The sequence below is a fragment of the Monodon monoceros genome, unplaced genomic scaffold, assembly GCF_005190385.1.
Source record: "Monodon monoceros isolate NGI ecotype Baffin Bay Population unplaced genomic scaffold, NGI_Narwhal_1 Super_Scaffold_5, whole genome shotgun sequence".
NCBI lineage: Eukaryota > Metazoa > Chordata > Mammalia > Artiodactyla > Monodontidae > Monodon > Monodon monoceros.
Window position 1 is genome coordinate 76,802,114 of NW_021703782.1, and position 15,472 is coordinate 76,817,585.

At 52.4% G+C, this 15,472-nt stretch overlaps 3 protein-coding genes across 6 annotated transcripts; all 3 read right to left on the reverse strand.

Moving 5' to 3' along the window:
• Nucleotides 1–117: 117 nt before the first annotated feature.
• Nucleotides 118–2,295, reverse strand: SPAG8 (sperm associated antigen 8). The gene is given in 8 exon segments (XM_029203287.1): nt 118–260; nt 263–416; nt 526–588; nt 711–825; nt 910–955; nt 1,131–1,305; nt 1,408–2,155; nt 2,246–2,295. Coding segments are annotated over 8 exon segments (1,392 nt in total). The 3' UTR covers nt 118–219.
• Nucleotides 2,296–3,083: 788 nt separating this feature from the next.
• On the reverse strand, nt 3,084–5,248 carry HINT2 (histidine triad nucleotide binding protein 2). Of its 3 annotated transcripts, none has more exons than XM_029204064.1 (5): nt 5,108–5,248; nt 3,744–3,884; nt 3,542–3,646; nt 3,365–3,437; nt 3,084–3,270 (listed from the first exon to the last, which is right to left on the reverse strand). In XM_029204064.1, the coding sequence occupies exons 1-5, from the start codon at nt 5,192–5,194 to the stop codon at nt 3,179–3,181; spliced, it is 498 nt and encodes a 165-aa protein (XP_029059897.1). In that variant the 5' UTR covers nt 5,195–5,248; the 3' UTR covers nt 3,084–3,178. The 3 variants fall into 3 exon arrangements, with proteins under 3 accessions (XP_029059897.1, XP_029059898.1, XP_029059899.1); XM_029204065.1 differs by lacking the exon at nt 5,108–5,248 and adding an exon at nt 4,816–5,092; XM_029204066.1 differs by having other exon boundaries at nt 3,093–3,281; nt 5,108–5,242.
• Nucleotides 5,249–8,540: 3,292 nt separating this feature from the next.
• FAM221B (family with sequence similarity 221 member B) lies at nt 8,541–14,697 on the reverse strand. 2 transcript variants are annotated; one of them, XM_029202632.1, is made up of 7 exons: nt 14,541–14,697; nt 12,348–12,969; nt 12,031–12,174; nt 9,604–9,714; nt 9,250–9,447; nt 8,939–9,058; nt 8,541–8,578 (listed from the first exon to the last, which is right to left on the reverse strand). In XM_029202632.1, exons 2-7 carry the CDS (start codon nt 12,967–12,969, stop codon nt 8,541–8,543), a joined length of 1,233 nt encoding a protein of 410 aa, XP_029058465.1. In that variant the 5' UTR covers nt 14,541–14,697. The 2 variants fall into 2 exon arrangements, with proteins under 2 accessions (XP_029058465.1, XP_029058466.1); XM_029202633.1 differs by lacking the exon at nt 14,541–14,697 and having other exon boundaries at nt 12,348–13,030.
• Between the last annotated feature and the right edge of the window lie 775 nt (nt 14,698–15,472).

The window sequence follows — 15,472 nt, forward strand, 5'->3', positions numbered from 1 at the left end:
GGTGACATAGTCTGTGTTAGGGGCAACTCCAAGGAAAGGTTATGGGGTATGGACACGGTAACTCACAGAATCACTGAATGAGCAGTCTCAGGATGAGAGAGAACCCTTTTTATGTAAAGAGCCCCTTCACCAAGTACAGACCGAATTCACTTCCTCCCCATCTCTTCAGTACAGACAGAAGGAGATTCCATATTCCACATCTACTTCCCTCCTCGACCCTTAGACAGGAGTAGTTCTACCCCTCCCTCCACCACCTGCCCTCCTCCCTGACAGCCAAGGGAAGATATTTTTCCCAATTGGTGGGAATAATTCTCGGGTTCATAGGGCAAGGGCTGCCCTAGAGACAAAGGCACTGGTGTTGAGAAGCTGCAGTTCTTCCGGAATGGCGTGTCCAGAGTCCTGATGTTACTGACACCCTGGAGGAGTGCCAGAATGAGGACAGAGCCCTCTCTCCTCCAAGCCGGGACAGAACAGCCTCTTCCCATCCTTTTCCCCCACTCCCAACACCTGGTCACCCTCACACACCTGTAGCTGTGGTGCCCTCTGTAGCCAGAAGGTTTCAGGCTGTTCCTTAGGGTAGTCGTGAGGCTGTGAGGGAGAGATACCGAATAACTCTTGGCCTGAAGCTCCCTCTCTCAACCTCTGGGCCTGCTGCTTTCCCACAGCCTGTCAGGGCCCAGCTGTACAAGTGGGGTGGGATGGGTTCTTACCTTTGTTGGGGCAGGAGGCCCTGATTGCATCAGCTCCTTTCCATAGTCGTGGTGTGTCACAGACTCGACCTCAGAGTCCTTCCTTTTGGGTTCCTGCTCTGCCTGCACCTCTTTACTACATTGGCCTGGGGGGCATCAAGGCCATTCTCCCCTGATTTTTGTCCTCCCCCTCCCCTTTCCCCTTCACCCAGCCTCTCACCAGATCTGGTGGAACAAGAACATCTCCAGCATGGCTTCACGTTTCCCTGCGGGAGGTCAGGGAATGGACAGAGTGGGGGAGTCTGGTTAAGAAACAGGCCCAGAAGGAAAAAAATTGGGGAAAAGGAAGAAAAACTGAGCTTTGCGTTTTGCACTCATCAGACATTCCTCTCTTTTTTTCTCTGCTAGACTCACTCTGGCCCGTTCTCTCATGTTTCATACCTCGAATTGGCTGAGAGTGGTTTCCTGGGGGCTGGTATGAATCTTTCTGGGTGGTGCTGGAGCACATGGGTGACTGGGGCTCCAGGGTCAGCAGTCCCCGGTGTCCGTGTCGGAAAAAGAAACTCTCAGAGCCATCCTGCATGCTTGGGACTTGATCCAGGTGGTTGGTGGCTCTCTGTGGGCCCCAAGTTGAGTGACCATGATATCCTTTCTGGTACCCACCCTCATCGACTGGGGGCAGCCTTCAAGAAAAAGGAGCAGGTTAAAACCTTAATACCTCCTCCTCCCAGTTGTAGAGAAGGCACTGGCCCCGTGGCAGTGTTTCATTGAGAACCTTACTTGTCCCTTCAACCTCAGGGGGCTTCCACAGCCCTCGGGCACCAGGTTCTGAGACTTTCAAAAATTTCCAGGGTTGTTTCTGAGGCTCCCAGTGGCTGTGGTGACTCCAGGAGGCATAATTAGGGAGCAGATCTGCCCTGGGTTTTATGAAGCCTGAAGCAGCAGAGGAGCTGAAACCAGCGCCCTGGCCAGAGCCTGGCCTATGCCTAGAATCAGCGGCAGGACCAGGACCCGTGCCTCGACCAGAGCCGTTACCAGGACCTTGACCAGAGCCACTGCCAGGACCAGAACTGGAGCCAGGACCAGGGCCAGAGCTGAAGCCAAGACCAGGGCTAGAGCTAAGGTCATTTGCAGTATAGGGAGTCCAAGCAATATGGGAAACAGAGACAGGCTCAAAGCCAAGTCTCCCGTGGCCTATCTTGTGGGTGAATCTGGGTCCAGTGTAGCGCTCCCCAAGAAGACTTTCAGAGGAGGGCTCCATGAGAAGGCTCCGTTCAGAGTAGGGCGCTGGGGTCTTTGTAGGTAATGCAGCTGCTTCGATAGTGGAGGCGGCTGCAGGGGCTGCAGCAGCTGCGGAAGCTTCTGCCGTTGCAGCTTCCAGGGCTGACCTATGACGGCCATCCCAAGAAGGAAAGGGATCCGAAATAGACCCTAGTCCTTCGGGGCTGGGCTGTACATCTAAAGAGCTGAAAAAAAGTGAAAGCGGCAAAGTTGTCAGAAGCGCAGCAAAGCGAGTCTATTAACCTTCCTTGTCCCCTTAAGCCTGCAGCCAGAGCTGTGCCTCTCAACGTGACTGTGATCCCTCGGTAGACGCAGTGGTCTCCATCTTCAGGCGCCAGCTACTGGGTTGCCATAGAGACGGCAAACCATTCCAGGAGACTGCGCGGAACCAGAGCTGGGCTGACGGCGAGGGTGGGGGTGGAGGCAAGGTCTCTGCGGGGCGGAAGTCTTGCACCTGGCGTAGTTTGGGAAGTCTGCCTTCCGTCCGGCCTCCCTTCCGCCTCAGCCCGGCTTTTACGGTTCCGCTGGCCTAAGGCCTCGCCCTCCATACCTAAGCAGGACTTAGTGAGGCTTTCTAAGGTGGTTCTTTGCGTTGAACGGGCACAGAGCTGTTATATCAGATGAAAGCCTACTTGGTATGTTTATGTAGGGGCAACAGTAGTTCATTCTCAAAAGTGGGGGCATCTTTTTAAAAATTTTAAGGATGAAAAGACATCAGACAACAGCTTAAAAGCAAAATGGTGAGACATGGGAATTAGTCAAAGGGTAGCGACTTTTTTGGTGTGATCACTTCTCTTTCAATAAAAGGCCCTCACATTGACAATCCTCCTTCCAGACCCCCTTAGAACATGGCTTGGCATCTGAATTGAGCAAGTCTTGGGATTCAGTCTCTTCCTACTCATTCAGGCTTATTCCTACTGCTACTTTTCTAGAGGCCTGACCCAGGTGGACCATGAGTCCTGAGCTCACAGATATATAGGCAAATGCTCCTTTAGCTACAGGATGGGCCTCCTTAGCGTCTCAGACCATAGTCAAGGGGGATCATAGTCTTGAATCAGTTTTCTTTCCTATTTGTGGTATAAATCTTTATATATTTAAGACAGGGATCCAGAATTGAGGGAGAGCAAGTTTATTAGCATTACAGGGTGCCGTTTTTCCCCACCCCCATCCAAGCATCCAAGTCTGAGGTCCTTGGTCATTTGGTAGGTTCAACCTGGAGGCCACTGGAGCTGTCGGCCCCCAAGTACGTGAATGTGCAGGTGATACACAGATTGTGCGCCCAGCTTCCCATCGTTGATCACTGAAATGGAGCTTGGGTCAAAGAATGAAGATCATACCGACGGGTAGGTATGAGAATTCATAGGTGAGGGGCTCAAGGGCCAAACGTCACTCACCAAGTCGGTATCCATCTCCCAGCCCCTCAGCCTTTGCTGTCTTCTTGGCCACAAGGAGAAGGTGTCCTAGAAGCTACAGGGAAACGGGAAGAAGACACGTGGCTTCATTTACCGGGAGCAAAATTTCTAGCTGAGTACAGGGCTCCCCCAGCCAAACCCTGGCCCTTTTCTTCCCACCTGCTGGTCTTCTTCTTCAGCCTGGCTAATGCGAGGAATGGGCTTCTTAGGAATGACCAGAAAGTGCACAGGAGCCTGAGGGGCCACATCACGGAATACGAGACACTGGAAGCAATGACAGGCCAGAGGCCACCATATTACTTCAACAGGCTGGATGGTATTTATGAAATTCCTAAGGGGATGAGTCCTAAGGGCGCCCCACCTGCTGGTCCTCATACAGAATGTCAGCTGGGAGGCTTCGATCCAGGATCCGGGAGAAGATGGTTGGGGCTGCCCCCCCAGGAGCTGCCTGCTGGGCCTTGGCCACTTCATTCCCATCAGTCACAGCTGCAGCTCCTCGGACCTGAAGGTGGGTCAGACACACCCAAGGGAGGAAGCTGGCAATACCTGTCTCATGTACTTAGTTGGGGCTGGCAGAGGCTGGCCATTAACTTCACCCTTCTAAGAACCTATTAGTCGTTCCCACTCAAAGGGAAAGTTCCTCACTTTCAGAGCATCAGCAGCAGAGAGTAGGGCCAGTTAGTGCTGGGCCTGGTTAGATAACAGGCAGATTTCACTGCAGGATTCAGCAGTGCAATTGATTCCTGCTCCTAAAGGGTTGAGGAAATCTAGCACTGTTCAGGGGAAAGGATGCAGAATGAGAACCTGGAGACTTAGGTCCAAGTTCCTATTTTACTATTGAATTACCTTAGATAAATCCCTTCTCTCGGCTTCAAATATACAGGGGGTGGTTTGCATCATCTCTTAAGACTACTTGGAGCTCTTTCCATTTACTCTCTCCTTGTTAATGTTTCCATTTACTTCCATTACTTGTTTTCTGATCTTTAAGCCGTGTTAACTATCTTATCCAGGTTTTAATACAATTGCCCTGTTTGACACAAAGGTGTCTGGGTGTCACATCTGACCTCTTACTGTGAATTTTCACTCCAGTCCCCTGAATCGGTGGAGGGAGGAGTTCAGTTGAGTGAACACAACCCAAGCCCCTGGGGATTGAGGGTAGGGAAGGCCCCGCTTCCCAGGGACTGAGAGAAGGCTGAAGTCAGAGATGTCACATTGTGGGGAAAAGGGACGGCATGAATCTGACCCCTTGAGTCGCTCTGGCAAACAGGAAGAAGAAGGGGAGTTAGCATTAGTGCTCAGTAGAAAGCCAGGAGTCTGACGGGGCAGAAGACTGGCTCCCAGGAGAAAAAGCTCACGTCCCGCAGGGGGCACTGAGGAGCTGCCCAGAGTAGGCGTTCGGTCGGCTGGGAGATGGCAGCAGACGCTGCACTGACCCTGTGTCGACCTCGGTGCCCGGGCCTGTGCAGGGCGTCGTTCATCGCCGGTTCGTTTCTCTCGCGGCGAGGCTTTAAGAGAGGCTGCCGTGACCACCAGTCCGACCTCACCGCACAGCCCTGGAGCCTGCACTTCGGGAGGGGCAAGGTTCCCGGCCGGGCGCTCGGGCTCCGGCCCCGCGAGGCCGCAGGGCTGCGCAGGCCGGGGGTAGCCGGGGAGGAACGCGCCCCCCGGCCCTGGAGGGCGTCAGAGCCCGCGGGACCCCTTCCTCGCCCCACGGCCACCTCTCACCTGCGCCCCCCGCGGCCCCGCTACCGCTACCGCCACCGCCCGGCGCGCAACGCAGAGCCTAGCGGCCAGCACTGTGGCTGCCGCCATCTTCCCCTCGGCCGCGGGAACCTCCCACCCCGGCCAGCGCTCGGGCTCTGTGGCCAGCCGAGGTGGGGAGGTGGGGAGGCGGGGAGCCGGCGAGCGGCGGCCATTGGCTCCGCCCGCGGCCGGGAGCGAACCCCATCATCCCATTGGATCACGCTCCTGGGCCCGGCACGCCACTGGCTCCGCCGCCACGGTAGAGGCGGGATCTTTTCATCCCATTGGCTTCTTGTGCCAACTAGAGGGCGAATTTTCTACTCCTTTGGCTTCGTCCTCTAGTCAGAGTGAAAGTTCCTTTACGATTGGATCCCCTCGCTAGTTGCGCTGTGAGATAGTTTCTCATCCATTGAAAGGATTGAGAGACCTGGAGGTGGGATTTTCCTCCAATTGGCTCACAAGACAAGGCCGGCCCAGCTTAGGTTGCGGCTCGGGGGGCGGGGGGTAGTGGGGCTTTTATCGTATTGGCTCCTTCTATTCGGGTCGGGCCCCTACTGGTGGGCTGGGAGGAAGGGGGCGGTGCTCCGTCACCTGCCGCGCAGAGGCTCAGAGGCCGTGGACCCTTTCATTGCCTTGGCCGGGAGGAGGGCGGGGTTCGGAGAGGGGCCGTTCCGCGCTTATTGGCCCCAGGAACCACCACTACCCCTGGAATTCCAGGCAGATAGGAGTCCCGGAAGAAAGAGGCGGGTGGAGGTCGCTGGGCGGTTGGCCTGAAGGTGAACGGGCACGGGTTTTGTTTTTTTTTTAACTGGTGGGATAGATACCCAGCATTTTCCCCACAAGGACAGTTTCAGCCCCTTGACCATTTCAAAGATGTTAACTTACTCATCTGAGGGCAGTTCCTCCTTAGTTTATGTGCTTGTTAAAATATTCCAAGACTAAAGATTCTGCAGTTTGTTTTCGGGGCGGTTTTTGCATTTTTCTTTTCCTTTTTTTTTTTTTTTAACGGGCGGGGCCAGGAGTGTCCTGTCTTTGCTGCACGACTGATAAGCAAAGGAATACGTATCCAATGTTATTTCCTAATCAGAAAAAGCATGTGATACGGTTAGCTCCGTGCCTGGCATTTTCAGTGAGCCGGGCGAGTTTGAAGGAGAAGGGAAATGTATTACGGCTAGGTTAGAAGTATATTTCGTTCTGCTGGAATATATATTTTTTGACATCAGAAACATGGGGTCACAAAATGCTAATGTACTCACACCAGGAAAGTTTTAGTCTGAGGTTTAACACAGGAGAAAAGTCACCACCGTATCGTTAGTTTTGTTTTTTATTTTAGCACATGGCCTGACATATATAGGTGCCCAATAATTATTTGTGGAATGAATAACATTTGGTGTTTTTTTCACTTCCTTTTCCATAATATATAATACATATGTATTACATATTATATTCTTATTCTTCCATTTACAGTCAGTTTCCCATATTATTACATAGTCTATGTAAATATACTTTGTAATGGCTGCATAATACTTTCTTGAATGAGTTTATCACAGTAACCATTCCTTTATTGTTGACTATTAGCTGAGTTGGTTTTAGTGAGTGGTCATCATGGTGCTAATTGCCTCATAACCAGTAATGGGGAATTCTACTTCTGGAGATAGTAATGATTTCTTTTGAATAGGCATATTATTGTTAGAGGGTCCTTTCTCCTCCAAAGGACAGACATTTGACCCTGTTATTTCCCCCAGGAGTTCTAGCAGTCAAAGTTGCATACCTTTCCTTGGAATAATAGAGGGCCTCCCTAAACGTGAGGAGATGTACACTGGCCTTTTCAGTGCCCTGGAGGCTGCCGTTGTCCGTGTGTCTCTGGGACAGCAGCAGCCCCTAGAGCTGCTCTGGAGAAGGGCAAGAGATAAAAGGTGCTGGGAAGAGGAAACCAGCCAGGAGCCGTAGGTGAGTACAGAACACTTTGAAACTGGTTATTTCTTCGGATTCTCATAGAGGCAGGTAGCACAGAGGTTATCCTATTTTATAGATCCAGAAACAGAGGCCCCGAGAGGGAACGTGACTTGTCTAAGATCACAGAGCTCATTAGTGTCAGAAACTCCTATTCCCCATAAGAATCACCAGTGGGCTTCCTAGTCACTCCCCAACACTCACGGACTCTGGCCCCTAGCCCACAGTCTTCTCCACTCCAGGCTCTTGTGATCACTTGCAGCTGCTCTCATCTGAGAGCTGCAGCACTCTGCGTGTTCTGGCCACTGTCTCCTGTACTTTGATCCCTACCACTACATCTGCTACTGGACCTCATGAGACTTCTGTTCCTTTGACTGTTCCCTTTTGTAATCTGTCAATTCCTTCCTGGCTTCACTTTCCTATTTGTATGGTCAGCTCCCTCCACATCCTCAAGGCTCCTTTTGCATTATTTTCCTGATCACCCTCCCTGATACCCTTCCCGTCACCACCCATTAATCTAAATATTTTGCTTCTCTGCTTCTCTAACTAGGTTCCTGCTTCCAACTATACCTGAATCCCTAATTGCCCACCGATCAGGTTTTTCTGCAGTTTCCCTCATTAGCCTTCCCAAACCTTCACCTCTCTTCCTGTCTCCTGCCTCCCACTCTTATCCCTCTCCTCCCCCACCAGCAGCTGACCTTGTCTCCTACTTTACAGGGCAACTTCCACCAGATCCTACTCCCTGCAGCTCAGTGAAGGCCCCATCCTTCCTTCCATCGTTTCTTCCATCCTCCTTCCTCCTCCTGGTCTCAAGAAGTGGTGTTTCTCCTGTCCAGAGTGAATCCCTTCACTTCCGCCTTGACCCCATCCTCTCCTTCCATCTTTGGGATGTGGCTTCACCAGGCATCTCTCTTTCTCTTCTGTACCCTTCAAGGTCTTTTTCTCTACTGGCCCCTCCCTTTTTCCTAAATACAAAATGCTTCCTTGACCCCCACATCCCCCTGTAGATATTGTCTGACTTCTTCCCTGCTCTTTTCGTCTAAGTTTCTTAAAGAAATTCCTTCACACTCACTGCTGTTTGGTCCATGGCACCACTGAAGCTGCACCCTCTGAAGTCACCAAAGACCTTCTGATCGCAAAATCCGATGGACACTCTTCAGTCTTTGTCTTACTGGAGCCCCTACCTGTGTCTAACATCACTGCTCCTTCTTGAATTCCCCTCCCTCCTTGGCTTCCTTGAAGCCACTCTGTCCTCCTGATGCCAGAGCTAGCAGTTTGAACGTGGGTGCAGTGGAGGCAGATGGCTGGATCCAGCCTCTCTCCTGCCTGGTGCTCTCTCTCACCCCCTGTAGGTGCCAACCCCAAGGTCCTAGGGTGTCTACCCCGGGCCGGGCTCTATCTGCCTCATACAGAGCCAGCCAGATTCCAGTGGCTTTCCCTTTATTGCTGATCTGGGCCAGGCTCACAGAGGCCTGCACCAGGTGTTGACAGTGTCTGTCCCTGGAGGAGGGAAGAGCAGAGGTGAAAGGGTCAGGTACAGGGGTCAGATATGGGGCCGGGCTGGACAATGCATGGGCTAGGGAGCCCAGGGGGACTAGGGTGGGGGCTGGGATGGCCAGAGGGCCCCTTCTTCTGGAGGGCCTCGAAGTCAGAGTTGTTGATGATGGCTTCTCAGAGGGTAGGCATCTCCGCTAAAGGCACATAATCTGCTCCTGGGGGTGGAAACCAGTGCAGGTATGGGATGCAGGAGGGAGGGGTGAAGTAGTCCTGGATGGGATGGTGTAGGGCAGGAGTGCCTTCCTGCCTGGCCTTCTGATTACAGACCCTGGAGTGGGCCCCTACCCCAGGTTGCCCCCTCACCGTGAGGCCTCCCTCCTCGCTGCTGGGTCTCCTCAGTCTCAAAGAAAGTCTCATGTTCTTCCCAGCGCCAGTCACAGGCCACACAGAGGAAATTAGACTCAAAGCAGTTGCACCAACAGCCTGGGGCAAGGGGGCAGCCAAGAAAAGTATAGGGTATTGGGGCTTCCCCAGGGGCTGACTACATTCTCATCTCTTCCTCACCAACCGCAAGCCCAAGTCTCTCCACCCAGCTCCCCATCTGCATCCCCAAACTATTTGCAACCTATCCCGACCCATGCCCACCCCTGCACTCCCCTTGCTCTGGAAGGTACCTTTGACCCTGCAGGAATGGGACGTGGTAGCTGCGTGGTCTTCATGGCTGTGTTTGCAGCGACATTGGGCTCTCCAAGCCCTGGGGTCAAAGGTGGCCCGCCTCTTGAGCCAGAGCTCACCCACCTCCTCTGGGCGTGATGGGATAAAGCAGAACATGAGGCAGCGGCACTGGCCCACATTGCAGGGCACGGATATGTCTGTGAGGAGGGGGATGGATGGTAGGGTTAGTCCAGTACTTGACAGGGCCTGGCTTTCCCATGTCAACCCCCTCCCCCAAACCAACACACACACACACACACACACTTGCTCTCATACATCCCAACACGTGACAGAGGACAGTTATCACTCCACACCTGAGATGATCTGGTGCTCTCTCAACAAGTGTCCACAAAAGCACTTGGACTCATCCCCAATCCGGAAACAGTCCCATAGATAATGGGGGCAGCGCCAGCCAATATAGAGACCTGGGTGTGGAGGGATTGAGTAATAAGGAAAAGTAAGAAGAAAAAATAGCCTAAGCTCCCCCCAGGGTGTTCTCACCTCTCCCCCCCGTGTGTATCTATCTCTACCCACGAGTCCTCATCCCTACCCCTTTAGACTTTTTTCTTCAAGGTTTGCTCATCGCCCCACAAGTATCTTCAGATCCCTCCCCACCCTAGGATCCATTCCATCTGTGTCAGCCCGTCAGAGGGAACCGAAGACGGTCTTCAATGCCGAGCAGGAAGATTATATGTGAAATTTTGTTTGACGATGAACATGTATCTCGCTGAGTTCTCTGTGGCTGTGGGATTCTCATCTCCTCCCCTCCCAACATTAGAGTCCACCTTTGTTCTGTTTCCTTGAAGTGTCTAAGGTGAGGGAAAGGGAAGATGATGGGCCAGGTGCAGAGTAGATGGTGGGGACTGGCTCCTAAGGAGCGTAGTATTGAAGGGACCTGAAGAGGAGGAGGAGGTTGGGCAGCCCTGGTGCCAGGAGGTAGGAGGAGGGCTTCTCTCACTTCTCCAGGTTGGCACCTTCATACTTCCCTTCTGCGTTCCTGGTGTTACTGAACTAATACCCTCTGTGAACTTGAGAAGGGCTGCCTATGGCTCTCCAAGGGTCAGGAGAAAGGGGGAGGCCAGAAGTCGTGAGTGGTGAAAAGCAAAAATATAAGCTTGTGAGGCTGAGAGGAGGCATGGAAAGGAAGGTGAGGCCAAGACATATCCCTGAGAGCAGGCACCAGCAAGAGGCCACCACCCTTGAGATCTGAAACTGTCTGGCTTCACGGTCAGTCTCACCACAAGGCAAGGGTGGTGCTGAGTAAATGTGGGAGGAGAACCAGAGCATTTCCCACTCAGAGTTTCTCATCCTCTGTGAGAGCTGAGAGTACCCCAACTTCGAGCCAAGAATCCTGAGTTCCCAAGGAGTGGGGCCTTTAGCTCTAGGACTCTTATTCTCATTTAAAGTTTCCAGTGAACTGTCACCTCCACCAGAAAGTTGTCCCTGACTTCCCCTGTCTGTCTAGGGGCCCTTCCTCTTGCCTTCTGTGGCTCTCATTCTACTCCTATCACAGTACAATGCATTATAATGGACTGTTCACTTGTATTCTCGTTAGACCGTGAATTCCTCCAAGGAAGGGTCAGTCTTTTCATCGATGTCCTAACACAGGACCTGGCACAGAATAGGTGCTCAGAGAATATAGATGCTTGACTGAATAAGTGAGTGAGCAAATTCCTTTAGGAGGGAAGAGAGACTCCATATTCCAGGCAAAGCCCTGAAATTCCATAAGGAGAATGAGAAAGAGTTAGTGTCCTCTGGTCTTTGACTCTGGCCAGGACCACAATCCACAATTCTGTGCCTGTCAAACTAGATTTTCTTGTCTTTCCCCTGGTCTCTTAGGATCTTAAGCCTGTCCAGATGTGGCTTTTGGTTTTGATGCTTCTGACTTGATACTGCCAGCCTGTGGTATTAGTGCCCCATTACAACAGGGAAGCTTGGTTGAAAGGGCAGATTTTAGGCCGAGTCACAATGCGGGTGGGCAGGGACCAGGATTCCAGTAGAGGAATTCTAAACTCTGTTCAGAGTAGCAGGATACAGTGCAGGATCGGGTGAGGTGCAGAGGTGAACAAGTGTTAGTGCCCATAGATCAAGGCCTAGCCTGAGGGCCTGGGAGAGTCAAATTCAAGCACTGATGTGGGAGTCATTGCCCACCTTTCAGATGAAGAAGACTGGAGTTTGAACCAGGGGAATGGCAATTATACCTCAGACACTACTTGAGGGGCTGCAGTGATGACAGCCTTTTTTTTTTTTTTTTTTTAAACTTTTGGCCACACCATGCAGCATGCGGGATCTTAGTTCCCTGACCAGGGATTGAACCCGTGCCCCCTGCAGTGGAAGTGTGGAGTCTTAACCACTGGACCACCAGGGAATTCCCCATGACAGCCTTTTAATGGAGTTCCACCAAGGGGACTAAGGCCTTTTGCCATATCAGAGCAACAAGTCACCTGGAAACTGTCCAGGGTCCTGGGCCATCTCTGCCTTAGGATCTGTTTGGTGCAGGGTATCTGAGCCTTCGTTCAACCACCTGTTCCTGCCTGGTTTTATATGAATATCCCCACTTTTTGTCTGCATCCACCCTCATCTACCTTGGCCTACCTGCCTGCTCCCCTCCCAGATTCCAGGCAGGTGGCATTGCCATTTCCACAAGGGCTATTCATTGAACGGGCAGGTTCCTAGATCCTGTTGGATGGGAGGATGTCCATGGGCCTGTCACCAGCCCCTGAAAGGCTGCCTGGGCTCACCCGTTTGGATGGCATTCAGGGCTGCCTCCTTCTCCCACTGGAAAAGATAATTCACCTGAGCACCAAACTTCCCTTTGTGCATTGACTTAGTCACTTCCACCAGGTCTGCCTGCTCAGCAGGGACCACTGGGTGGATGGTGTAACCTGGGGAGGAAGGGGCTGAGTAATTAAGGGGAAGTGAGGAGGCCCTAAGACTAAGAGAAGGGGCCAGGTCAGAGAGTAACTCAATCTCCTCCTCCTGGGTCAAAGACAGTGATGTGAAAGGGGGAAAGGGCAGGAGCAATTACGGCTGACTCCTTTCTTCCCCTTCTTCTTGCCCAGCTGGTGTTCAGGCTGAGCTGCGTGCGTGGTGCTATCAGTGGCATCCACCCCTTTCTCTCCCTCTTCTTCCTCTTCCCCATCTTTTGCAGATGTGTCCAGGTGGACCTGGGCTGGAAGGCCCGAAAGGGAGTGCTTTGGAACGCTCTCAGATTCAGAGGTCTGGATAGACCTCCTTGTCCATGAGCCCTCACTGGAAGAAGACTCAGAGAAGGCTTCCTTCAGATAATCAGAGGAAGACACAGAGACACAGCTTAATGATGAGGTCTGAAAAGTAAGGTGTTTCTCTGCGACCTTGGAGATGTGAGTCTCCAACTGGGTCTCAGGGGTAGGGGTCTCCAAAGGGACCTCAGAGGCAGAGGGTTCTAAAGGAATCTCAGAGATGGAAGGCTCCAAAGGGGTTTCAGCGGTGTGGGTCTCTAAAGGGATCTGGGAAGTGGATGGCACCATATGAGATTCAGAGGCAAGGGGCTCTAAAGGGGTTTCAGAGAGGGCAGGCTCTAAGGGGATTTCAGGGATAGGGGGCTTCTGTGAGTCCTCAGCAGAGGGGTCCTTTGAAGAAAGGCTCTCTTCCGCATCCATGGTGGTATGAGGCTCTTCTGTGACCTTGTCTGCTTCCATCTAGTGGTAGAATAGGGTACACATTTCATTAGGTTGGGATTGGAGGGTCTGCAAGTCAGGATTCACAGGGGGCTATGGAATTAGGATAAAGTTTTCAGTGTACCTGAGATATAAGGGGGAAGCCAGATGAGCTCTGGGCCAGGGTATGGTGCTAGGAGCTTCACCCATGTGCCTAGACCCCATACCGCATACTGAAAGGCTGAAGCAGTCAGAATCCCATCAGTAGATGGTAGCAGAGGAGGGGTCCTAACATAGCATCTTGGCTGGTCCAAGAGCAGGGTTCTGGGCATAACTTAGGACCATGGAGGTCAGGCTGTGGAGTTCTAGAGGCTGGGAAGACCAAGCCAAAGTGGGGGTTTGCTCCCAAGAGTGCAGGAGGATGCCATGACCACAGTCTAGTTTTGTCTAGGGACCCCTCCCCCACCCCTTGGTGATGTCATTCATGGTCAAGGCTTCAGCTACTTCCAGCTGTATGCTGATGACACCTGATGACTCCTAAATCCATATTTCCAGCTCAGACCTTTTTAAACCCCTGTACTTCACAGTCATACCCAACTGTCTGCTGGACATTGCTAAATGGATGTCCCACAGGGCATCAAAACTGAACTCTGAGAATTATCCTAGAATTCTCCTTTTCCCTCAGCCTACATCTTAAAATGGGCACCAAGGACTATATTTCCTATCTTCTAAATATCCCCCAAATCCATGCTCTCCTCTCCTTTCTCTCCAATTTTGTTCAAGTTCTCATCATTTTCTACCTGGATTATGTAATAACTTTGCCCCTCTGCTGCCTTCCCCAGCATATTAATCCACTTTCCCATTCTTTCATTGATTTAGGTAACTTCTACAAAGAGCCTAATCTTAACACTTTTACTCAGGTACTGGACTCAGTTGAAAGAATCTGGGAAGAAGACAGGTTAACCAAAATGACAATACCAACGAGTTGGTGTTGTGCTGGGGTAAGCCCAGGATGCTGTGGGGAGTGGAGTGTGCCTAATTTATCTTGGAAGGATGTCCAAAAGGGGTCAGTCCACCTTAATGACCCAGGCGAGACTTTTCTAAAATGCAAACCCAACAACGGCATTCCCTTGCTTAAAAATTAACACTCAGTGACTCAGCCTAAGTATTAGGTCCAAATTTCTTGGCCCTGACATTCAAGGCCTGTCATCATTTGCAACACTGCCTAAGGATTTCCAGCCTTACCTTCCCCTGGTCTCTACCTTTGTCCATGCTCCAGAAATACTATATTTATCGTTTCTTAAACTCATCAGGGCCTTTCCAAAGGGGAAGTTTGTGTCAGAAAGCAGAGGGAGAGTAGGAAGATGGGGAGGAAGATGGCCAGACATTCAGCAAGTGGATAAAGGGGCCTGAGGGTGAAGAACCAGAGGATGGGAGGAGAGGAAAGGGAAAAGGGGAGGAGGGAACTGAGTGGAGAAACATAGGGGAGGGAGAGGATAAGGATGAAAAGTAGAGAATGGGAGGGGGTTGGACTGAGGTGGGAAGGGACAGGAAGGTGTTAGGAGGGAATGGAACGAGGATTTGGAAGAGGGGCCTTTTGAGAGACTACATACCTCTGGGCTTTGTCTCGGCTGTTACAAGTCCTTAGGTCAGGATCTTGTCTTAAGCGGGGAAGGGAAGTATTGGCCCCGAGGGAGAGAAGGCGCTTGTGGTTGTGGACTGGCTGCAGGCGCTGTGTGCTGAGAGGCCTTGCCTGCAAGTCACAACTTGAGGAGGGGACTTGGACACCTGCAGAAAATCGCAAAGGAGCTCTGGCCAGTTCTGAAGAAGGGTGGGAGGGGGAGGGACGAGAGGATCCAGGGCCGACGAGGAAGGGCCTTGACTGAAGCCTCTGGAACCCTGGCCGGGAGTGGAGGATCCGTCACCAGGGCAACCGGAACGCCTAGTAGTCTCCGTGGCAACAGCAGTCTGGTCACCTCCTCGGTGAGTGAGGTCTCCTGAGGGGTCTGCATTTGACCCGGAGGGGACAAACCTAGAGGGTCACTTTTTTTTTTTTTTGCGGTACGCGGGCCTCTCACTGTTGTGGCCTCTCCCGTTGCGGAGTACAGGCTCCGGACGCGCAGGCTCAGCAGCCATGGCTCACGGGCCTAGCCGCTCCGCGGCATGTGGGATCTTCCCAGACCGGGGCACGAACCCGCGTCCCCTGCATCGGCAGGCGGACTCTCAACCACTGCGCCACCAGGGAATCCCGGGTCACTTCTTTTAATGGGGTTTTGCCGGATCTCTGTGAGCGGTTTTGCGGGATCTTTGTAAGACTCTGTGAGGGTCTCTGGGTAGGGTCTGCAGATATCTGAGGGGACGGCCGTGGGTGTCTGGGTTTATGAAGGTCTCTGTAGGGTTCCTATGAGATGTCTGTGGGGTGGTCAGTGGGGGCTGTGAGAATCTGATGGGCGCATCTGGGCTCCGCGGTTGGGGAGAGAAAGGCGGGGACTCTGGTAGCTGGAGCTGGGGCGGAGTCTGTCGTCGAGCCCAGCAGGGCCAAGTT

Coding starts and splice junctions, on each gene's coding strand:
- HINT2 (XM_029204064.1), bottom strand. CDS start 5,194: ATGGCGGCAGCCACAGTGCTGGCCGCTAGGCTCTGCGTTGCGCGCCGG. Junction 3,885..5,107: donor CGGGGCCGCGGGGGGCGCAG/GTGAGAGGTGGC, acceptor ACCCACCTTCAG/GTCCGAGGAGCTGCAGCTGT. Junction 3,271..3,364: donor GGGAGATGGATACCGACTTG/GTGAGTGACGTT, acceptor GCTCCATTTCAG/TGATCAACGATGGGAAGCTG.
- FAM221B (XM_029202632.1), bottom strand. CDS start 12,969: ATGGAAGCAGACAAGGTCACAGAAGAGCCTCATACCACCATGGATGCG. Junction 9,448..9,603: donor AGAGCACCAGATCATCTCAG/GTGTGGAGTGAT, acceptor CCCTCCTCACAG/ACATATCCGTGCCCTGCAAT. Junction 9,059..9,249: donor CCATTCCTGCAGGGTCAAAG/GTACCTTCCAGA, acceptor CCCTTGCCCCAG/GCTGTTGGTGCAACTGCTTT.